General features: G+C 44.7%; 1 protein-coding gene across 12 annotated transcripts in view; it reads right to left on the minus strand.

The window, feature by feature from the left end:
* Window positions 1-18,920, minus strand: part of NAV1 (neuron navigator 1) — a 275,085-nt gene that overhangs the window by 52,812 nt on the left and 203,353 nt on the right. For 2 of the 12 annotated variants that reach the window (XM_088674463.1, XM_060277187.2), the window contains exon 1: window positions 11,262-11,430. The exons of the other annotated variants lie outside the window; for them this stretch is intronic. In XM_088674463.1, coding sequence (XP_088530589.1) covers window positions 11,262-11,329 — 68 coding nt within the window. In that variant the 5' untranslated portion in view covers window positions 11,330-11,430. Of the gene's footprint in view, window positions 1-11,261; window positions 11,431-18,920 lie in introns of those variants that run through there. 12 annotated transcript variants of the gene reach the window in all.

Here is an 18,920-nt window from a genome sequence, read left to right on the forward strand (position 1 = left end):
CACAAGGTCTCCAATAACAGGGTGGAAACGTGTTAAGGGCAACATGAGGATACTCAGTGGCAGACCTACATTTTTGGGCCCCTGATACAGCAGCCTCTTTGCAACTAGCAACGAGGTCTGGGTAACCACTGTTATCTTCTTCAGTGGGCTTGTTCCACAACATATCACCACAGTTTTGTTTTGTTTTTAATAGCCACTACATCTCATATTTTGATTAAACTTGTACGAAAGTTTCTCCTATCTCCTATTTAGTTATCCTAAAGTTATCTCCTATTTCAAAGTCACTGGTGTGAATAAAAAATCCCTATGCCTTATGTATTTGAGTTATTGGGGGGGCGTGAAAATTAGGGAAATGTTATATACAGGCACAATGCACTTTTTAAAGCAAAATTCATTAGTTTCATAGTAGATCCTCCCCTGGGGACTGCACAGGGAACTGCCATGCTCGTCCTCTCTGCCCGCCTTAATATTTACTCCATATCATGAAGCAATCGGTGTTACCGGTATGAATTTCCCCCTTTCCCACCAGTGACAGCCAATGATGTAAAGCAGGGTCAGGGAAATGAATAATACAATGGTGTCACACCAGGGGCATGGGTTCCATCATACGTAGTTTTGGGAAACTGAGAGGACCTGGGCACAGTAATCTGGTTTCCAACATGATGTGCATTCCTGTCCAAGGCACGTTAGAAACTATAGTAACTTAGTACAAGCTGTGGTGCTGTACAGACTAGCAGAATTTCATGGACTAGACTCTATTTAATCAGATTCAAGTTAACCTCAGTTAGCAATTGTTTTAGCTAGACAGACAGACAGACAGACATCTCGCACAGGTAAAGGGAGGAATACAGAATTGTCACAGGCTGAGAGAATCAATGTGTTTATATGGCTGCTTTTTTAAAGACTGAACACAATATAAACATGGCTGCCTAAATTCAGTCAAACCACCAAGAAAAATATTGCACGGCTTGTTTTGACCTCATGTGACAATAATTAGTTGAACAGAAGCGTTCAGTAAATACCACAACATATGCACAATCCCACATTCTAATGGTAGCAAAAATGAGTCACAAGCATAGTCTAAAATGCTCAATGTCCTTCTGGCACACAAACAGAGTGTATATGACTTCCTAACAAAAGGGATGCAGGGTAAATTTAAATCACTGATTTAAAAAGTAGTGACTACAGTAAATTATTTAAATGATTTTTCCAGCTTTCTAATTCCTATATGTCCTAAACAAGCATGCATGTTAGTTAGTTGCTAATGCTATAATAAATACAGCTTACTTGTTTGCAACTAAATACAGTAGTGCCTTTATACTATCCAGGAGTGTGACACAAAACCTCTAACCATGCCGCTCACATGCATTTTGTACATTACCGAATTTATACTGTATCTGTTTAAGCAAGCAATTATGAATTAAGAGATTTGTTTGATTTTTTTTCTACATAAGGCCACTAAGCAAGATTACTAACTTGAAGTCTAAGTGCCCAGAACATTCCAGAAGCAAGTGTCACTAACAATGATTCTCCATGGCATGCAAAATAAATATTTGAGAACGTCTAAATAGTCCTATGTTGAATAAGCATAGTGCATAGCCTGTTATGTCATATTTATAATACTTAACCTCAAGCCACATTTTTTTTTGTTGGTTGCCAGTTTGTTCTTTTACAAAGGAAAAAAGCTTTGAAACTCAATGGTTATGTTTGCCAAGGGTTTTTTTTTCTTAGTTTATCAAACACAGCTTCATATTTGAAGCCTGCAAAGCAACCCTAATCCCTGGTTTGGACTTGTTGCTCCTACTCAGATTTGTTGTTCCTACTCAGGGAACAGCAATGCAGGAACTATCTCTATGGTTTACTGTTACATGTGAACTAGACCAAGATGTTTTCACAGGGTGTCATTTTATCTGATTTAACAAATCAGGAATGCAGGTTTTAATGTTTTATCCACTTTAAACCAGGTTATTTTTAGAGAGCTACTTAATATAACCACTTTTTAAAAGAGATGTAAATAAACAAAACTTGGTCTAAACTTGGTTTTTAATTTTTTTAAACGATTTTTCTTTTTTAAAGATGTTTCTGGAGAAAAGGACATATTCATGTCAACTCTCCTAAAATGCAAGACTGTGGTGCCTTGCTTGCGGTTACCCTACTATGTTGTCATTTGGATAGGATAGATAGAACAACAGCACTGGAGAATTGGGTGGCTAACATGACCTGTTGTTAATATGGCAAGAACTGGTTGAAATTAGTGGGGTTGGGGTTGGGGGGGGGAGTTGACATGAAGGGACCCAGGTGGCGCTGTGGTTAAACCACTGAGCCTAGGGCTTGCTGATCAGAAGGTTGGCGGTTCGAATCCCTGTGACGGGGTGAGCTCCCGTTGCTCGGTCCCAGCTCCTGCCCACCTAGCAGTTCGAAAGCACGTCAAAATGCAAGTAGATAAATAGGAACCGCTACAGCGGGAAGGTAAACGGCGTTTCCATGTGCTGCTCTGGTTTGCCAGAAGCGGCTTTGTCATGCTGGCCACATGACCTGGAAGCTATACGCCGGCTCCCTCGGCCAATAATGCGAGATGAGCACCGCAACCCCAGAGTCGGTCACGACTGGACCTAATGGTCAGGGGTCCCCTTTACCTTTAACATGACCTGTTGTTAATATGGCAAGAACTGGTTGAAATTAGTGGGGTTGGGGTTGGGGGGGGGGAGTTTGCTTTGCCTTGGTATTTCCAACACTTATCAGAGAAATCTAGAAGCTTCCTCAAGTATCATCTTCCAGTTTGTTAATTGTGCATATTGAGCCAGGAAGAGCCTCCTTACTGGCTGTACTCATTTCCCCCCTCCCATTCCCAAAACTGTTGTTTGTGAAGGAGGAGGTCCCACTGAGGGTTGGGAGCAATGGCCTCATCACACTGACAGTGCAAATAGGGAGCATGGGAAATTTCACTCCTAGTTCACCTACATATCTCTGCTAGAAATTAGTGGTAACTATTTTCTGCAGTTCCATGTGAGCATCCAGACTTTACAGACAAAGCCTCCTGATTACAAGAATAAGTACTGTATGGGGAAAGGGGAGCAGCCGTGGGGATAGCTGGCAAAGGGCAAGTTAATTTTGAACCAAGACTGGACTTTAGAGAGGGCTTAGGTTCAAAGGTTTTTTAAAACTATGGTATCATGGCTTGATTTAATCCCTGGCATCTGGTCTCCATAGACATTGATACTTCTGCCTAGGGATTTTCAAAAAATATTTTAACCGCATGCACATTTTACAATCATATATTGACTCCAAAAAGTTTAAGGTTCTTGAAATAAGTTGTGGATGGACCGATTAAGCATTAATTATGCTCCAAACACATATTCTGCAAATTTATCTTGGCTCTGTAAAACACTTCTAATCCTTATTAAAACGTCTGCATGGGGGATTAAAATTTAAGTACCGGCTAATTAATCCCGAGGAAAAACATCCTATCCTATTCAGTCCTGTGAAGGAACATTTCTTAAAACCAAATCCTTCAAATGGCTGTGCATTAGAAGAGCAACATTCGGATTTGCCTAGTGTTGCCAAGAACAAGCCTTAGTCTCTGACCCTCCATTGTTTGCCTTCTTGCATGTGGGGCCCAAGGAAGAAGATTGCACAAAATTATTGTGATGCTAGTCTGGTATTCTCTTTATGGAGCAGCAAAAAGACCAGAATCTGGAGAAGACACCACTAATATCTCCTTCGCTTAAAAGGTGGACCACCTGAGTGTTGTGAAAGCTCTCCCTAGGGCAAAGTCAAAACAAGTAATAATCCTGACACAAAGCTGGCAAAAATGTCTCTTGCTCAATATCAAATTACAGTGGTACCTCGGTTTAAGAACAGCCCAGTTTAAGAACTATTTGGTTTTACGAACTCCGTAAAACTGGAAGTAGTGTCCCGGTTTGCGAACTTTACCTCGGTCTAAGAACGGAATCCGAACAGTGGAAGGGCACCGGCGGCGGGAGGCCTCATAAGGGAAAGCACGCCTCGGTTTAAGAACGGTTTCGGTTTAAGAACGGACTTCCGGAACAGATTAAGTTTGTAAATCGAGGTACCACTGTACTTGTTGGTAAATTACTTGGGATATACAGTAAGTACCTCCATGGTCTCTGTCAGTTCTTTCCTTCCGTTTCTTCCTCTGCATCCAGCTTGCTCTTCCCCATGCTTGGGGAAGCCAGTGAATTAAAAGGGGTTGCCTTCCTCAGGAAACTACCGTAGTGTTTTCCCCATGAGTAGATAGGGGGACTCCAGGCGGTTTGTGTCTAGAAGAGCTTTTAACTCAAGTGGCTGGAATAAGCCTATTGAGGGCTTTTGTAGAGAGCAAGAGGCCCTTGACAGTACAATGGACACTCCTACTAATCAGTGGGCATGCCAAGCTTAGAAGGATCTAGCCATTGAAGCCTGAAGTGAACTTGAGTGCAAAAAGACAACAAAAGGTTCAAGAAGAGAAGCCAGGACACATTGAATGATTCGGGCTAAAGAGCGAGTATATATTCGTGGGCAATCCCCACAACATAAGGATTGCCCCTGCACAGCACTTCTGATGCCCATATAGGCCATTGCTTGGAATCTACCAGTTTTCTCTGCTCTGCCTGATCCTCTTACCTCCCAACTCCTTTGATGCCCCAGAAAAAAATGTGAGCCATGTGCTCCTGCTGTCTTATCCTCCCCACAGCGATCCTTCATCACCGAGCCCTAAATGGCCTCGGTCCAGTATACCTGAAGGAGCGTCTCCACCTCCATCGTTCTGCCCGGACACTGAGGTCCAGCACCGAGGGCCTTCTGGTGGTTCCCTTGTTGTGAGAAGCCAAGTTGCAGGGAACTAGGCAGAGGGCCTTCTCGGTGGTGGCGCCTGCCCTGTGGAACGCCCTCCCAACAGATGTCAAAGAGGAAAACAACTACTGTACCAGACTTTTAGAAGAAATCTGAAGGCAGCCCTGTTCAGGGAGGCTTTTAATGTTTAATAGATTACTGTGTTTTATTTTTCTGTTGGAAGCAGCCCAGAGTGGCTGGGGAATCCCAGCCAGATGGGCGGGGTGTAAATAAATAAATAAATTATTATTATTATTATTGTTGTTTCAGTGTCATTTCTGTTTTCAGTGCCAACTCACATTGATTATGCTTAGCACCACAGAATCTTTCCCAAGTTTTGCCAATTCTCTCAACCCGCTAATTGTTTTCTGAATATGTATCACTGATCAGCGAATACAGGGCGGTGAGGAATCTTAAGATGTTTTGTTACAAACTGCTTCCCTTCGCAACAAATCCAGTGTCAAAAAAAAAAAAGAGTCTGCTCAAACCCAGTCACTCCAGAGGGCACTGGAGCACCAAGCAAACAGCATTGTATTGTTGCTGCAATTCCTCACACATTGGAGAGGAAATTACTTTACATCTTTCCAACTGTGTCCCACCCCCACCCCTTCTCTTCAGGAGCCATGGGGGTAGGCTGAGTAATGACATTAAGGAGGAGGTCAGGCAGATACAGAATAGCCTTCGGAAACTGGGTAATGTGGGGGGCCCTGTTTCAGGACAGCCACAGGGAAAGGCCACAGGATTAATCCCCATATAGAAGTTTTAGTGAGCAACGTGGAACAGAAGCCTTCTAGAAAGTCTCCTCCCCCAAGATGCTTGAAAAGAGCCAGGGGTCTCAGGGTGTTTTATTATTTTTCTGGAAATGGAAGAAAGGAAGTGAGAAATTCAACTCTTGTGCTAGCAAATTAATATGTTGCTTTACATTAAATGCCATGCACACACAGCATTTGTGTCAGCCCACTGGATTATCCAAAGCACCACAATGGGTGCAGTGATTGCTTCCCCCCCCCTTTTTGGTTCAATCAGGTATTAGGCATAACAGACTTCTGAAGTTGCTTAGAATAGCCATACACACCCAACTCACAAATCATGCAGCTAGGGATGCTATCATTTCCTACGCTTGTCAACTCTTTTTCTGCAAGAACACCTGTGTTTTGTTATACAACCAATAAAACAAATTCAGCAAATAAACATCATCCTACCCATCACTGCAGCTCCTTGTTGAATAAAAGGCACAGCTGTTGAATTTCTGGCTACCATGCATCTAATAATACTTTTCAGGGAGGGGGTGGAGCTGGAACTCCTATCAGCTTTTCCAGAGACAAGGTGCTTCTGGGTCCTATGTAGCTAAAGCACTACATGCCAATTGGGGGGCTATTGTTTATGTTTGTTATTATGGGGTGTATTTTTGTGTTTTTATATTGTAAAGCACCCCATGGTCTTCAGGTGAACGGTGGTATAGAAACTGAATAAACAACAAAGAAAGACAGCAGATGTTTCAGGACCCATCTAAAATTAAAACCTCCATATTCAGAAGTGGTATATCTGTGACTAACAGTTACAGGGAATAAACCACAGAGGATAGCTATCTCCACTATGCCCTGGTTGTGAGCTTCTTAGTGGCATTTGGTTTACTGCAGCTGATGCAATGGACCTTAAGTTTGATCCAATATGAAGATGTTTATGTTCTTATTAGATCAAAATTGATGATGGTGGATAAAACCTCCTGGCAACTGTCATATTTGCTTATTACTCTGTCTGTGTGTGTGTCTGTGTGTATCTCACATACACACACAGCTAAGAATAGTGCTGAGCTCTGAAACTCAGCCACCCTTTCCAAGTACCAACTGATGAATCATTCTAGGTGTCAGATTCTCATTGTTTGTTTTTAAAGCTTACTATAAGGTGGTCCAATGCTGAGCCAAGATCCTCAGACTACATTGGATGAATGTCAGTCTCCTCTTGGCTTCCTCCTCAGTTGCCAAATGTACTTACAGTACGTGCTAACTTATACCAGGGAGAGTCTACCTTGCCCCACCCAGCTTTCTCCCAAATAGCCACACCTTTCTCTGAGAAACAAGGCAGAATGTAACACACCCAGTAGGTTAATCCAGTGGTTTTCAACCAATGTGCCGTGGCACCCTGGGGTTAAGGGTACCATGGGCAACACTGGCCTCTGCCCTCTTTCCTTCCCTCCCTCCTCTGATGCCCTCTCACATTTCTGCCTCCCAAAGGCTTGCACAGAAAGAACGTAGTTAGCTAAGGGAGCTATGGACTCAAAAAGGTTGAAAACCTCTGGGTTAATCTATTGCAATCAAAATTTGTAACTCCTGGTTGAGACTGGCAAGTGCTTGGAGAAAGGCACTATATGCATAGGTTTATTATTCTTTGTTAAATTTGTATGTTGTCTTTTCACAAAATGGTGCTCAAGCTAAAAACAAGTAAATAAGACATCAATGCAAACAACAAAAACAACCAGTTGACCAAGCTGCTAACATTTTATAGTGGCAGCTTATGAAGCCAAATGTTTGCATGTTTGCACCTCAGTGGATGGTTATCACAGAAGGAGCTCTTTGCCCTTGGTAAAGTTACTGAGCTTGGATACAGCTACCAAGCAGGGCCCCTCTCAAGTTCCCACCAAACATGCTTCAGATGTTGGGGGGACAAAAAAGAGTAGCCTCTTCTGAAAATCTTAAAGCACAGTCAGGCTTGTATGGGGAAAGCACAGCCTGTCAGATAACCTGGTCCCAGGTTGTGTAAACAACTCTGCTTGGAAAGAAGCCAGTGAAGCTGCTTTAACTGGCTGTAGCATTCTGAATCAGCTGGTATCTGAACACTCTTCACATGCAGTCTCACACAAAGTGTGTTTCAGTAGTCCAAACAAGATATAACTAAGGCAGCCAGATCTGATATCTTCAGGAAAAAGTGTCCTTCTGCACCAGCCTCAGAAAAGGTGCCCTTTCTGCAAAAGTGCTCCTGGTCACTGCTGAAACCTGGGGACCCAGGAGTATTTCAAAACTGCAGAGTTGAGTCTTCAAGTGGACTACAAGCCTGCCCAAGACAGAGGTGGCTAACCTGGGGCCCTCCAGATGTTGATGGGCTACAACTGCCATCCTCCCCAACTATTGGCCATGGGTTAAAGAGCAACAACCACATAGTAGTCATTTAAGTTTTGAACATTTATTTATTCCCCCTTTCCTACTGTATTTGCTGTTTGCTTGTTCTAGAACAGGCATCCCCAAACTGCGGCCCTCCAGATGTTTTGGCCTACAGCTCCCATGATCCCTAGCTAACAGGACCAGTGGTTGGGGAAGATGGGAATTATAGTCCAAAACATCTGGAGGGCCGAAGTTTGGGGATGCCTGTTCTAGAATGTATGCAGTTATTGGTCTTACAGGTGGGTGAGAACCTGAGCAGTTGCAATGCTGATGAAATGACCTTGTGCTTAATAGTGTCCAGAGTGAAAGTCATATTAGCACAAAACTGAGTGTGGAGCAAAGAAGGAGTTACTGTGATACCCCACGTGGGAGGTTGGGTAGATTATTTTAATTTTTATTCTGAGGCTGTATGAGTTTTAAATCTAGTCAGCTGTCTTTGTTGTGCAAAGTGACCAGCTAGGATTTTGTACTGAGGGATATGGATGGGTATGTGATTGTGGGTAGTATTGGTTGAATAGTATTAAATGGATCTACAGATATTGGGGTGGAATTAGTATTATGAATACACAAAGCTGCCATATTGGATCTGGCCATTAGACCATCTGCCCATTGCTGTCTACTCAGATTGACAGCAGTTTTCCAGTATCTCAGGCATAAGTCATTCCCATAGATACCCTAGGACTTTTGCAGCCAGAATTGCTGTTGACAGAACCTAAGACCTGAATAAAAAACACATGCATGACCACTGAACTATGGTCTCTCCTCTATTATAAAGGGATCAGCTGGGCCTTTGGCACTCATTCCAGCCTAGATTACATTGTGAACAATTCAGTGCCTGGCCAGTGTTGGGCTGGATTGTCAGAAACTCAGGTTCAAATTATTGCTCAGCTAAGGACCTTGGGTACAGAGTTGTTGTGTGGCTATATATATTAAAAAAACTGTTCCAAGGTTTTAAAAAAGGCATTTTAAGAAGCAGCCCCCAAACTTCAAAAACCCAATTTTGCCAGTTCTCTTCTAAACCCTTGAGGAAGTTAGACTAGCTTGCTAAAATGCCCCAGGTCAAAAATGCATGAGAAACCTTGTCTGCCTGAGAGCATCGGTTCTCTTTCTTAGAGGAAACCTGGGTCAAAGATTTCCCCTTTGTATCGAGTTTCGACTTCCTCCTGCAGACTCCCATTTCCTCATGGAAAGAACATGATTTTAGCTATTCAGCAGTCGGAGGATGGATACAATCAGAGTACAGAGTATAGTTTCATTAGCTCTCAGATGGGAATGCAGCTTCACATACATTCAGCAACACTGTGGACATCTGGCTGTAAGGTTTTCACAGCTGACTATTTCAAGGCAGAAATTCACAACCTGCACAGCCATTGTTGAAAAGGGAGAAATTTTATGCTTAACATCAACATTATTTGTGTCTTCGATGCTTTTATCAGGAAATGTATGATGACCAGGAACTCTGCTCAGTGCCCAGTCCAGCTAGGCCCATCCCACGAGGACCAATCCTGCAGACTAGGTATATTTGCAAAATGGGTGGGTGTTTGTGTGTGTGTGTGTGTGCAAAGTAAATTATAAAAAAAATGAAAGCAAATACAGGATGCCCCTGCCATTGTAGGTCGTTCTTCTCCAGAAACAGCCCAGTGCCCATACAATATTACAATGCACCCTTGGAATGCCCATTGCAAATGGAAGGAAATGAGACATTCCACATGTGTGTGGAGTGTGCCTGTGTCTTTTTTTGATTTTCAGCTAATTCCTATTAGGTTTGCAAGTGGCAGATGATCTTCTGGATCAAAGGACGTCAGATACTCTGAGCAGTTCACTCCCCATAAAACAAAACCAGAAGAGGAAAAAACGTTTCCAGCGAAGTCTTGCCCCGCCCCCTAAACACAGGAGAAATTGCGGCTTGGGGGGGGGAGGAACACGCCCCCCCACCACCCGAACAAACGCCTATAAGTCGTAGCCTTCCGACCTAGCTGCAGAGCTTTCCGTCTTTCATGGGCAGCTTACTTCCCCATATTTGAGCCCTACGGCTGGCCATCCATGCCTGCCTTTTGCAAAGCAAACAATGCTGCGTTGCGCTTGGGTCTTGGCTTTTGCTCCTTGCAAGCCGGTCTCCACGCCAGCATGTGCTTCATCGCACGGCAGAAACTGCTCCCTACAAATTCAAACCGTCTAAGTCCCACCTATTCTTTCCCTCGTGGCCTCCGCCCCTTCCTTCCAACCCTCTCCGAAAGATCGCATTTCGCAGGAGGGGGTGGTGGGATTCGGGGTGGTGTGTGTGTGTGTGTGTGTAAAAGAGAGAGAGCAAGCGAGGGAGACGCTCACCGTCCCTAACGCCGGGTGCATTTCAAATCTAAACACGCACGGAGGGGGGAAGGCGGGACTCAAGCCAGGTGCCCCACGAGGGCAGAGGGGCTACCAAACGGTTCGCTAGTAGTTCCACGGCGAAAGGATGGAAGGCCGCAGATTACAATGGGGGGAAGAACTGGCCGAAGGATGCAGCTTTAACAGCACGCAAGGCATCGTTACATCGGATCGTGCCAATGAAATGCCACACAAGACAACCTCCCCTCTCTTCCTCCCCTGGTTTCCCCGGAGCTTTATCGATATCGGCGCACAGCGTGCGGTGATTAAATACATTTTTATATATATTCTTTTTTTAAAAAAACCAGAGTCGTTCGGAACAATTCCTTTTCCTTTCCTCTGCTGCTTTGACTGAAACGTTTAGACGACGCTAAAATGAGCGCCTTTCTCCAACACCAAGGAGGCTTTTCGTTAAGTAAAACCCATTCCCTTTGTAGCGCGCGTGCGGGGTGAGAGAGGGGCGAATGGCATTTGCAGTTTAAATCCCACCACCCACGCCTCTCTTTAACCAAGGCTTCCGAAGCTGCAGCAGGGTTTGATTTGAGTTCGGGCGAGCCCGTGGCGGAGGGGGGGGGTCTCCTTTCACCTGGCGCCCCACGGACATTGTCGAAGGGCTGCTCCCCCCACCTGTCCCCACTTCTGTCATTGTTTCTGCTTAGACGTGACCCCCCAGAGTCCGCATCCTTCCAGATCCCACTAACCGTGTGGAGTGGAGGGGCGGATTCCGCGGCGCAGACAACTGTCAAGAAACCACGCGGCGGGCGCTGCCCGAGGCATTTCTGACCCTTTTGCGATGAGCAAGCCGGCAAGCAACGAGACGGGCCAGCTCTGCCTTGCAGCCCCGGATCGTTTCCCTGGCGAGGCACCTCTGAACCCCCGAGCCCCAAATGCGCTCCTCTGCCTTACCTGCTGGGCCTGGCAAAATGTACCGTCCGGAGCGTCCTCCCCGACCTCTGCAACGGGGCATGCAGCATTTTCTCAGATCGTCCTTATAAACTCATAGCCAGCTTTCCAGCAGAAGCTCCCCTCTAGTCGCTCAGCCTCCCAAAAAGCGGCCACATGAAGCGAGGAGGGAGGAGAAGAAATTAGACCCTTCCCTCTGTCCCTCCTTCGCCCTCCCCTTGCGCTCGCTCTCCCCCTCCGACGGCTCCTGTCAAGCTATGTTTAAAGCTACAGCGCACTATTTCCTCTTCGCGCTGACTCTTGTCCCCTCGGCTTCTGGAAGCTGCCTCTTTAACACCCACTGCAGGTACGGCAGACAAAGGGCTGCCTAGTAGCAGATTCCTCCTTGTAGCAGAGACTGCAGCGCAAAGATGCATGCCACCCTGGGGAAAGGAAGGGGGCCCCCTTAGCCAACCAGCCCTGGGGAGTGGGCGCTGCAGAACCCGAAGTGCATCAACCTTTCCTCCCATGCTATGTACCCTTTGCCCTGCATATTCCGTGCTCCCGCAACAACCTTCATCCTGGCAACAGGCAAGCAAATTGTCTTTGTTCTTCACCAGACTCTCTGCTCCCTGGCTGCTTTACTGTGTATCTCTTTAACTGTACAGTTATCGCAGCTATACAATCGATCATGCACCTTGCTTAGACTTAGAGGATGGTGAAGACATTGGGAAAGGATGCTAGCAAGACCAGAAACAGGTCAAAGGGTCCATATGCTTTGAATTCGGCAAAAGGATCTTCTTGCTTTCAAATACAGACAATTGTTTCACATTGTCGTCCAAGTTAAGCAGCAATTCAGCTTTGATTCCAGAGGACAGCTATTTATGACCCTGAGGACCCCGACAGCAGCATGGGTCCCCCACCCCACCTTTGCCTTTGCCACAGCCTGATTAAGCTTGCTGAGAAAAATTCCCAACATCCCCTGGAGGGGCTTCCTCTAGGCAACCATTGCTGATAGTGACACTGGTGGTGGTTGTATATTAGTGTTAACTCCTGATGGTCAGGCACAATAGGCTGTGACTATAGCAGTAATCACAACTCATGATTCCCATACATATCCAATGTCACACCGAAGGGTTGGTGGAGTAAGATTAAGCTGGGAAGGCTCCAGTTTATGTCTCACCCTAGTCACGAATTTGTGATAGCCACAAGCAATCCAGGTGCAGCCAGTGGCAGAGGAAGGGGGTGTGGCCGGGTCACCCCGGGTGTCATCACTGAGGGGATGGACAAAATGACAAAAATATGAGGTTTTTTAAAATAAAAAATGGGTTCACGAAACTTTTTAGTTTAGTTTACTCAACAAACGTAACGAAATGTGACTGGCACTAGGTGCCACACCGCAGGGGCATGGTGGCTTGGGTGCCTGCAAGTTCCACGCTAAAACGGCAGTGTGAGGCTTGCGTGTGCCTCTCACTCAGCCGCTGGGTGCAGCATTTGTTCCAGGAGCACCTAAAATCTGTGAGTTGTGAAGAGAAGATCAAGGGAAAGCCCACCATTTATGGGAGTCACTACCCAGCTTTCTGACCATAGGGCCTGCTGTGACACTGCAATGAAATGAAAGTCCTGAGTTAGAATTAAGATCCTATATTTGCTGCTACAATTTGTTTTTGAGTTGACATTCCCCAATCACAGCTATACTAAAATCCTAGCTACCTGAATTGTGTGTGTCTTTAGGGGACAGCAAGAGTAATAATGGGTCTTTCACCCTACCCTTTTATGTCTAATTGGCTAGATCTCCTCTCTCAAATAAATGTCAGTCATTGCTATGACTTCATTCATTGGCTAAGACATGGGAAAGGTGGGAGCAGGCTGGTTTCTCACAAAACAAATTAGAATACTGCCTGCACATTTTGTCTCATAGCTAAGGTTCTACAAATGCTAGAAACTTCTTTTAAAAATGAAATCTATTCTGGGGGTTGTGGTTGCCCCCCTCAAGCCCCTCTCTGCAGACCCCCATATTATAAGAAATACTCTTCTCCTCGACCACTTCTGCAAGAAATACATGTTGCAGGGACCAGGAAAGAAGGATAACCCACCTCCCAGAAGAATCAAATTTATTTAACTGGCCCTCCTACTACGATAGCTTATACCCATGGCACTGAACACCTGTCAGGCATATGTCTGCAAAGTCCGATGTGCAGGCATTGGTAGCACCACCTCCCAAGGTCAAGTAAAGGGTGTCTGTCAATAGCAGCCTGGCCATCTCTCCTTGACATGCCCTTAATGACGGTTCAAGTGGGATGCCAAAGCTCTAAATTCAGGGCACCCTGCTGAGTCAGAAGAGCGTGGTAAAATTAAGTGCTGCCTGTATTACATCATTTGGGCTGCCTTAACCATGTCATCCTGACTCAGGTACAAATAAGACGGTCGGGAGACAGTTTCGAGCTGAAACATGTTCAAAAGAGACCTAGAAAGGAAGATTCACACACAAAAGGCAACAGAGATATCAAATCTGCTGTCGTCACTGGCTTTAAGGTATCTGAGGTCAGCAAACCTGATTCATGTTTTGCTCTTCCCTCTACAAGACCCCTCTTTCCTTTTGGCCAGTGTCCTAACTGTGTAGTAAGGATAATTGTGATGGTCCTTTAAACGTCACCTTTTCTCAAGGACAGGGTGCAGGCTTGAAATGAGACTGGTGGATTTTTCACTCTGGTCCAGAGATGTGCAAAATGGATGTGAGATTGAGGGAGACGTTCTCAGTAAGGGCAGCTCCACTGAATGAGACTGATTCCCCAATCACGTCTCTTAATACTCCCTGATAGCCAATGCATAATAATAACCACAGAGGTAATTGATGGACAAGCCCATTGCAATTCAAATCACACAAGTGCTTCCTATCAATTTTAACATGAGCAGAATCAGGCTTGCCTTCCGGTGTACTAAACAGGGTGGTTTTAAAAACAAAAACATATTACAATTAAGAGTCTTGTGAATAAGCTATCATGGCCAAATTCCTCATGCTATTTCATCCAGCAAAATTCATGGACTTTTCCATAGACTGCTGCTCATGGCATCAATTTAGAACAGTGATTCTTAACCTTTCTTGAATGCTGGCATCAGCACATTTAAAGCTATACAAACCAGCCTCATTGGCATAAGCCAAACCTGACTTAGCAGGACCATGTGAATGTGCAAGCTCCCAGATGGGAGTTTGCAGCTGCTTTGCTCCTCCCGTCCTTTTGCTGCTGCGTGAAACTCAGCTTAGAGTGCCATCCCATCGAGGGCTCATGGTTAAGCTCACTAACCACAAGCTGTAACCAAGGTTTGTTCTTGGTTATAGCTTTTGGCCAGCGAGGAAGGAGTTTAACCAGGAGGCCCACTTCAGATGACACTCCAAACCAAATCCCTGCTGAACTCAGTGCAGCATGGCAGCAAAATGGACCACGGAGAAGCAAAGAAGCTATGAGCCCTCTGTGAGCCCATTTCTTTCTTTGTGCATGCAAACCAGGCTACTGACAGTCACCATGGTTTGATTACACTCCTTCACTCATATATACTCCAAAACAAAATGCTTTAAAACATCTTACTGTTTGTTTCCATTTTCTGTTAGAATTCATGGATTACAGTGTTAAATCTGAAATATATGTACAGTATATTTTATATTTATTTCAAATATGCCCCTATCTTTTTTTTCATGACAGATGGGCACAGCACAGTCCAGGGCTGTAGTGCCATGGCTGATAAACAAGTGTTGCAGAGCCTCCTGTCTTCCCTCTTTCTGGTTGAGATAATGAAACTCCACACATATGCAGGAGGCTTTCACCACCATAGCTGACAACGAGCCCGCCTCACTTTCATGCAGACTGCTGCACAAGTCATAATCCATGTGCTTAGCTGTGTCAGCCAGTCAAGCTATACTGTTTATGTTACAAGATATTAACAGACACATTTAAATACAGAGCAGTTGCTCCACACTATCATATACATTAACCTCCAGCAAGTAAATAAATTACAACATTATCTCCCAGCAGAACAATCTCCGTATCTCTGTTATTTAAGGAAGGAGCAGAAAGGCTTGCAGATTCAATCTGAAAGTTGGTTGTTCCTTGTCTTCTACCAGTAATCTGTATTTACAGAGCTTTTTGAACTCAGGCGACAGAGGGTTAAACATGTGAGCAAGGCAGAAAGAACAGGTCCCTATGGACTCAGAAATAAGTAATTCCTTCCTCAAGCTTTCCTTTGCCTTGGCAAGGCCGTCTTCTCTACTCCCTTGTCAGTGGACCCTCAAACTACACCTTGTTTATTCCTGTACCCAGAGAAACTATAAAACAGCAAGCAATGGGTCTGATTCCCTAGTTTTAATTAACTCCATGTGCGATTGAGTAGATGTAGTATGAATGCAACTGTACACAGATGTGTGAGAGGAAGGATGTGCATTTTTAAATGTGCAGGCATGCATGTGTGTCTGATCTGTCTGCTGGGACTGACTATGCAGACTAATTAGATATCAGGTGATTTGGTAAACTTGGAATTCAAACAACCTCTTTCAAAGAAATGAAAACAAAAGAAACCTCACGACACCATAAAGACTAACAAATGTTTTTATGGCATAAGCTTTCATGGACTACAGTCAACTTTATCATATGCAAGAATTGCTGCACAGAATTGCTAGGGAGCAACGAGAGTCCACGATCCTACGGTAAGCAACACAATTAGGCAGCAATGGAAGCCAGCCATATGGACCCACGGGTAAGGCAGAAAGCAGGCCACTGCTCACTCCAAAGGAATCCCCATGCATGGTGTGATTAAAAGGGCCATCCATTATTTACTCCTCCTGTGCGCTGCTCCATGCTGCTTCTCCCCTGAGCCCACTGCCTGCCTTGTAAATCAGCTAGCTTGAAGAAGCTCATCTTCCCCACCCCCTTTCTTGAGCACGCGGCTTGCCTAGTAAATCAGCTAGTTTGAGGCTCATGCTTTCTCTCCTTTCTTCAGTTCTCTGGCCAGCATTTTGGGAGAGTCTCTTAAATCATATCAGACCGAGGACTGACCTCATCCAGACTTCTGAAGCTACTACTCCCCGGCACCCCTCATTTTGCAAGGATAAAGAGGATGACTCAGTTAAACATGTCCCTCTGTTTCTCACGTGAGAATCTCAGGCCACTGACTTGTCCCCCTGCTGGCTTCAAGGTACCTGGTTTCATCCTGTGCATGTCTACTCAAGATACCTGGTTGTTGTTTTTTTAATCTTAAGCGATTTAGAAATAAATAATAAATAAAAGCAAGCCATCTTGATTTCCAAGGGTCTTACTCACAAGTAAATGTGGATGAGACTGCAGCCTAAGCATAACTGCTATATAGAACCATGTATTCCAAATTCCCTGTTAGAGTCATAGAGAATGTACATATGAAATTGTACTGGGGGGAATGCAATGAGACACTCTAGCAGGTCCCCTCAAGTGTGAACTGCCTATCAGTTGACAAAAGCCAGTACCGAATGCCACAGGCTCACATCCCCTTTCTGTTATTCTGTTCAAGGGGACTGGAAAAGTAAGGGAAGGGGGAAGAAATTACCATATATCCAAAACAGTTAACAGTTAAGTATTGAAGGCAGAACCTGTAATATTTCCTTTTCGTGCAGACGTGAGTCCACGTACTTCCATGCTCTTCCTTTCCTCCCATTTCAGCAACTTCCTTTCTGTTGATGCCTTAAAAACTTAGCTATCCATGAAAGGTACTGTCAATAGATTCTCCATGAAATCTCAATAGATTCATCAATAGATTCTCCATGAAATCTCACCTTTTGATTGCCCCATTTCTCCTCTCCAGATCCATTAATCCAGAACAAGTACCACCCCTATGTTCCAGATTCATACCCACAATCATGGAAGCAGATGAAACCCCTGCCCACATGTAAGTGTGCACTGGGTACTAGTCTAAAGGTATTATACCAGTTGTATGGAAGTTGGCCAGAATAGCTTCCGTGTCGGGGCCACAACACACCATACAGACTCCTAGATCATGCTGTAGATTCTTGCAGGGAGTTTCTCTGTATGCACATCACCACCAGCAGGTACCATGCATGGCAACCAATGGCATGGGAATTTCTCCATGTGGCCATACCAGCATCAAAAACTTTAGAACCAAAGACAGAATTATAGGACCAATCTAAGCAGAAGGAGGAAGGAGCCTGGGAGAGCCACTGTTCTCCCCATCATGAATTGGCATGGAAAAGTCAGCATCTGCTTTTATGGCAGAAGGAAGGCAGGGCAGATTTATACAGCTCTAATGCTGCCAGGCAAGTGGAGTGACAGCTGCTAGAAGAATGTGGCATGCTTGGAGCAAGCACCTGTTTCCTTTGGGGTTCACAACACATCACCACTATGTGGCCTCTGGAATGCAGCTCTGATGAAAAGTTATTCCTCTCCTTCCATAAATCATATCTGAATATCCTCTCCCTTTGGCTATTTTAGAGTTCCTTAAAGTAGTGACCCACATTAAGGAAGGGCACACAGTTTTCCAGTGACAGGTGACAGCTTGCACTACTGTCCAGGTGGGTGAAGCATAAAAGGAGTGTATGGTCGACTTACAAGGTAATCTTGTGCTTTTCACCTGCCCTAAGAAATTGGTGAAAGGACACTTTCCTTAAACAGCCCTCCATGTCAGAAATGGAGGGACACATAAATGTACAGTTATCACTTATCCTTCTCTTCTATCCCACTTCAGCTACTGTTGCATCTTTCCTTATTTTTCATTTTTATTTCCACACCACCCCCAAATTTTCTCCCCTACCTAAATCCCAGAGCTTTTGTCCTGGTTTCCTGCTCCCCTTTGAAAGTCTATGTTCTATGAATGATAGGGCAGGGGTTAGTCAAAGTCTTTCTTAGTTTTGTGGGAACATGGAAAATCAGCCCCTGCTCTAGACCCACATAATGTGGCATGGAACTATGGAAGAGACCCTGAGGGTCACCTAATCCAATTCCCTGCAATGCAGGGATCTCAGCTAAAGCATCCAAGACAGATGGACATCCAACCTCTGCTTAAAAACCTCCATGGAAGGAGAATACACCACCTTCTGAGAGAGACCTGTTCCACTGTCAAACAACTCTTACTGTCAAGAAGTTATTCTTGATGTTTAGTTAGAATCTCCTTTCTTGTAAAATGAATCCATTGGTTAAGGTCTTACCCTCCTGAGCAAGAGAAAACAAGCCTGCTCCATCTTCCATGTGAAAGCTGTTTAGATATTTGAAGATGGCTATAATATCTCCCCTCAGTCTTCTCTTTTCCAACTAAGTCTATGCTCGGTGAGGGCACTAAAAGGATTTCTTCATTCCAACAACCTCTAGAGGAAGTGACTGTATGAAAGTCTGCCCATTCATGGTTAAGAAAAATTGATCCCACCCAACAAGATGGGTTGTTTCCATGGGGAAGGATGAATGAAGACTATGAAGTCAATTAAGGGAAAGAGATCATTAGACAGGAAGGGGGGGGAGTATTCATTTGTTGTAATCCATGGTCCAGAAATGATGGAGCACATATATTGAACAGAGGGTACCCAAAACCACTTCCCTGTTTTACTCGGATTGGTCTTCTGTTCTCCATTTCTTTGCAAAATGTTGGAATGTGAAAGTGAAAAGCCATTATTACCATTTTCTCCAAAGGCTTTGGCTCGAATGAGCTGACAAA

This window comes from Zootoca vivipara, chromosome 7 (assembly GCF_965207765.1).
Source record: "Zootoca vivipara chromosome 7, rZooViv2.hap1.1, whole genome shotgun sequence".
Taxonomy (NCBI): domain Eukaryota; kingdom Metazoa; phylum Chordata; class Lepidosauria; order Squamata; family Lacertidae; genus Zootoca; species Zootoca vivipara.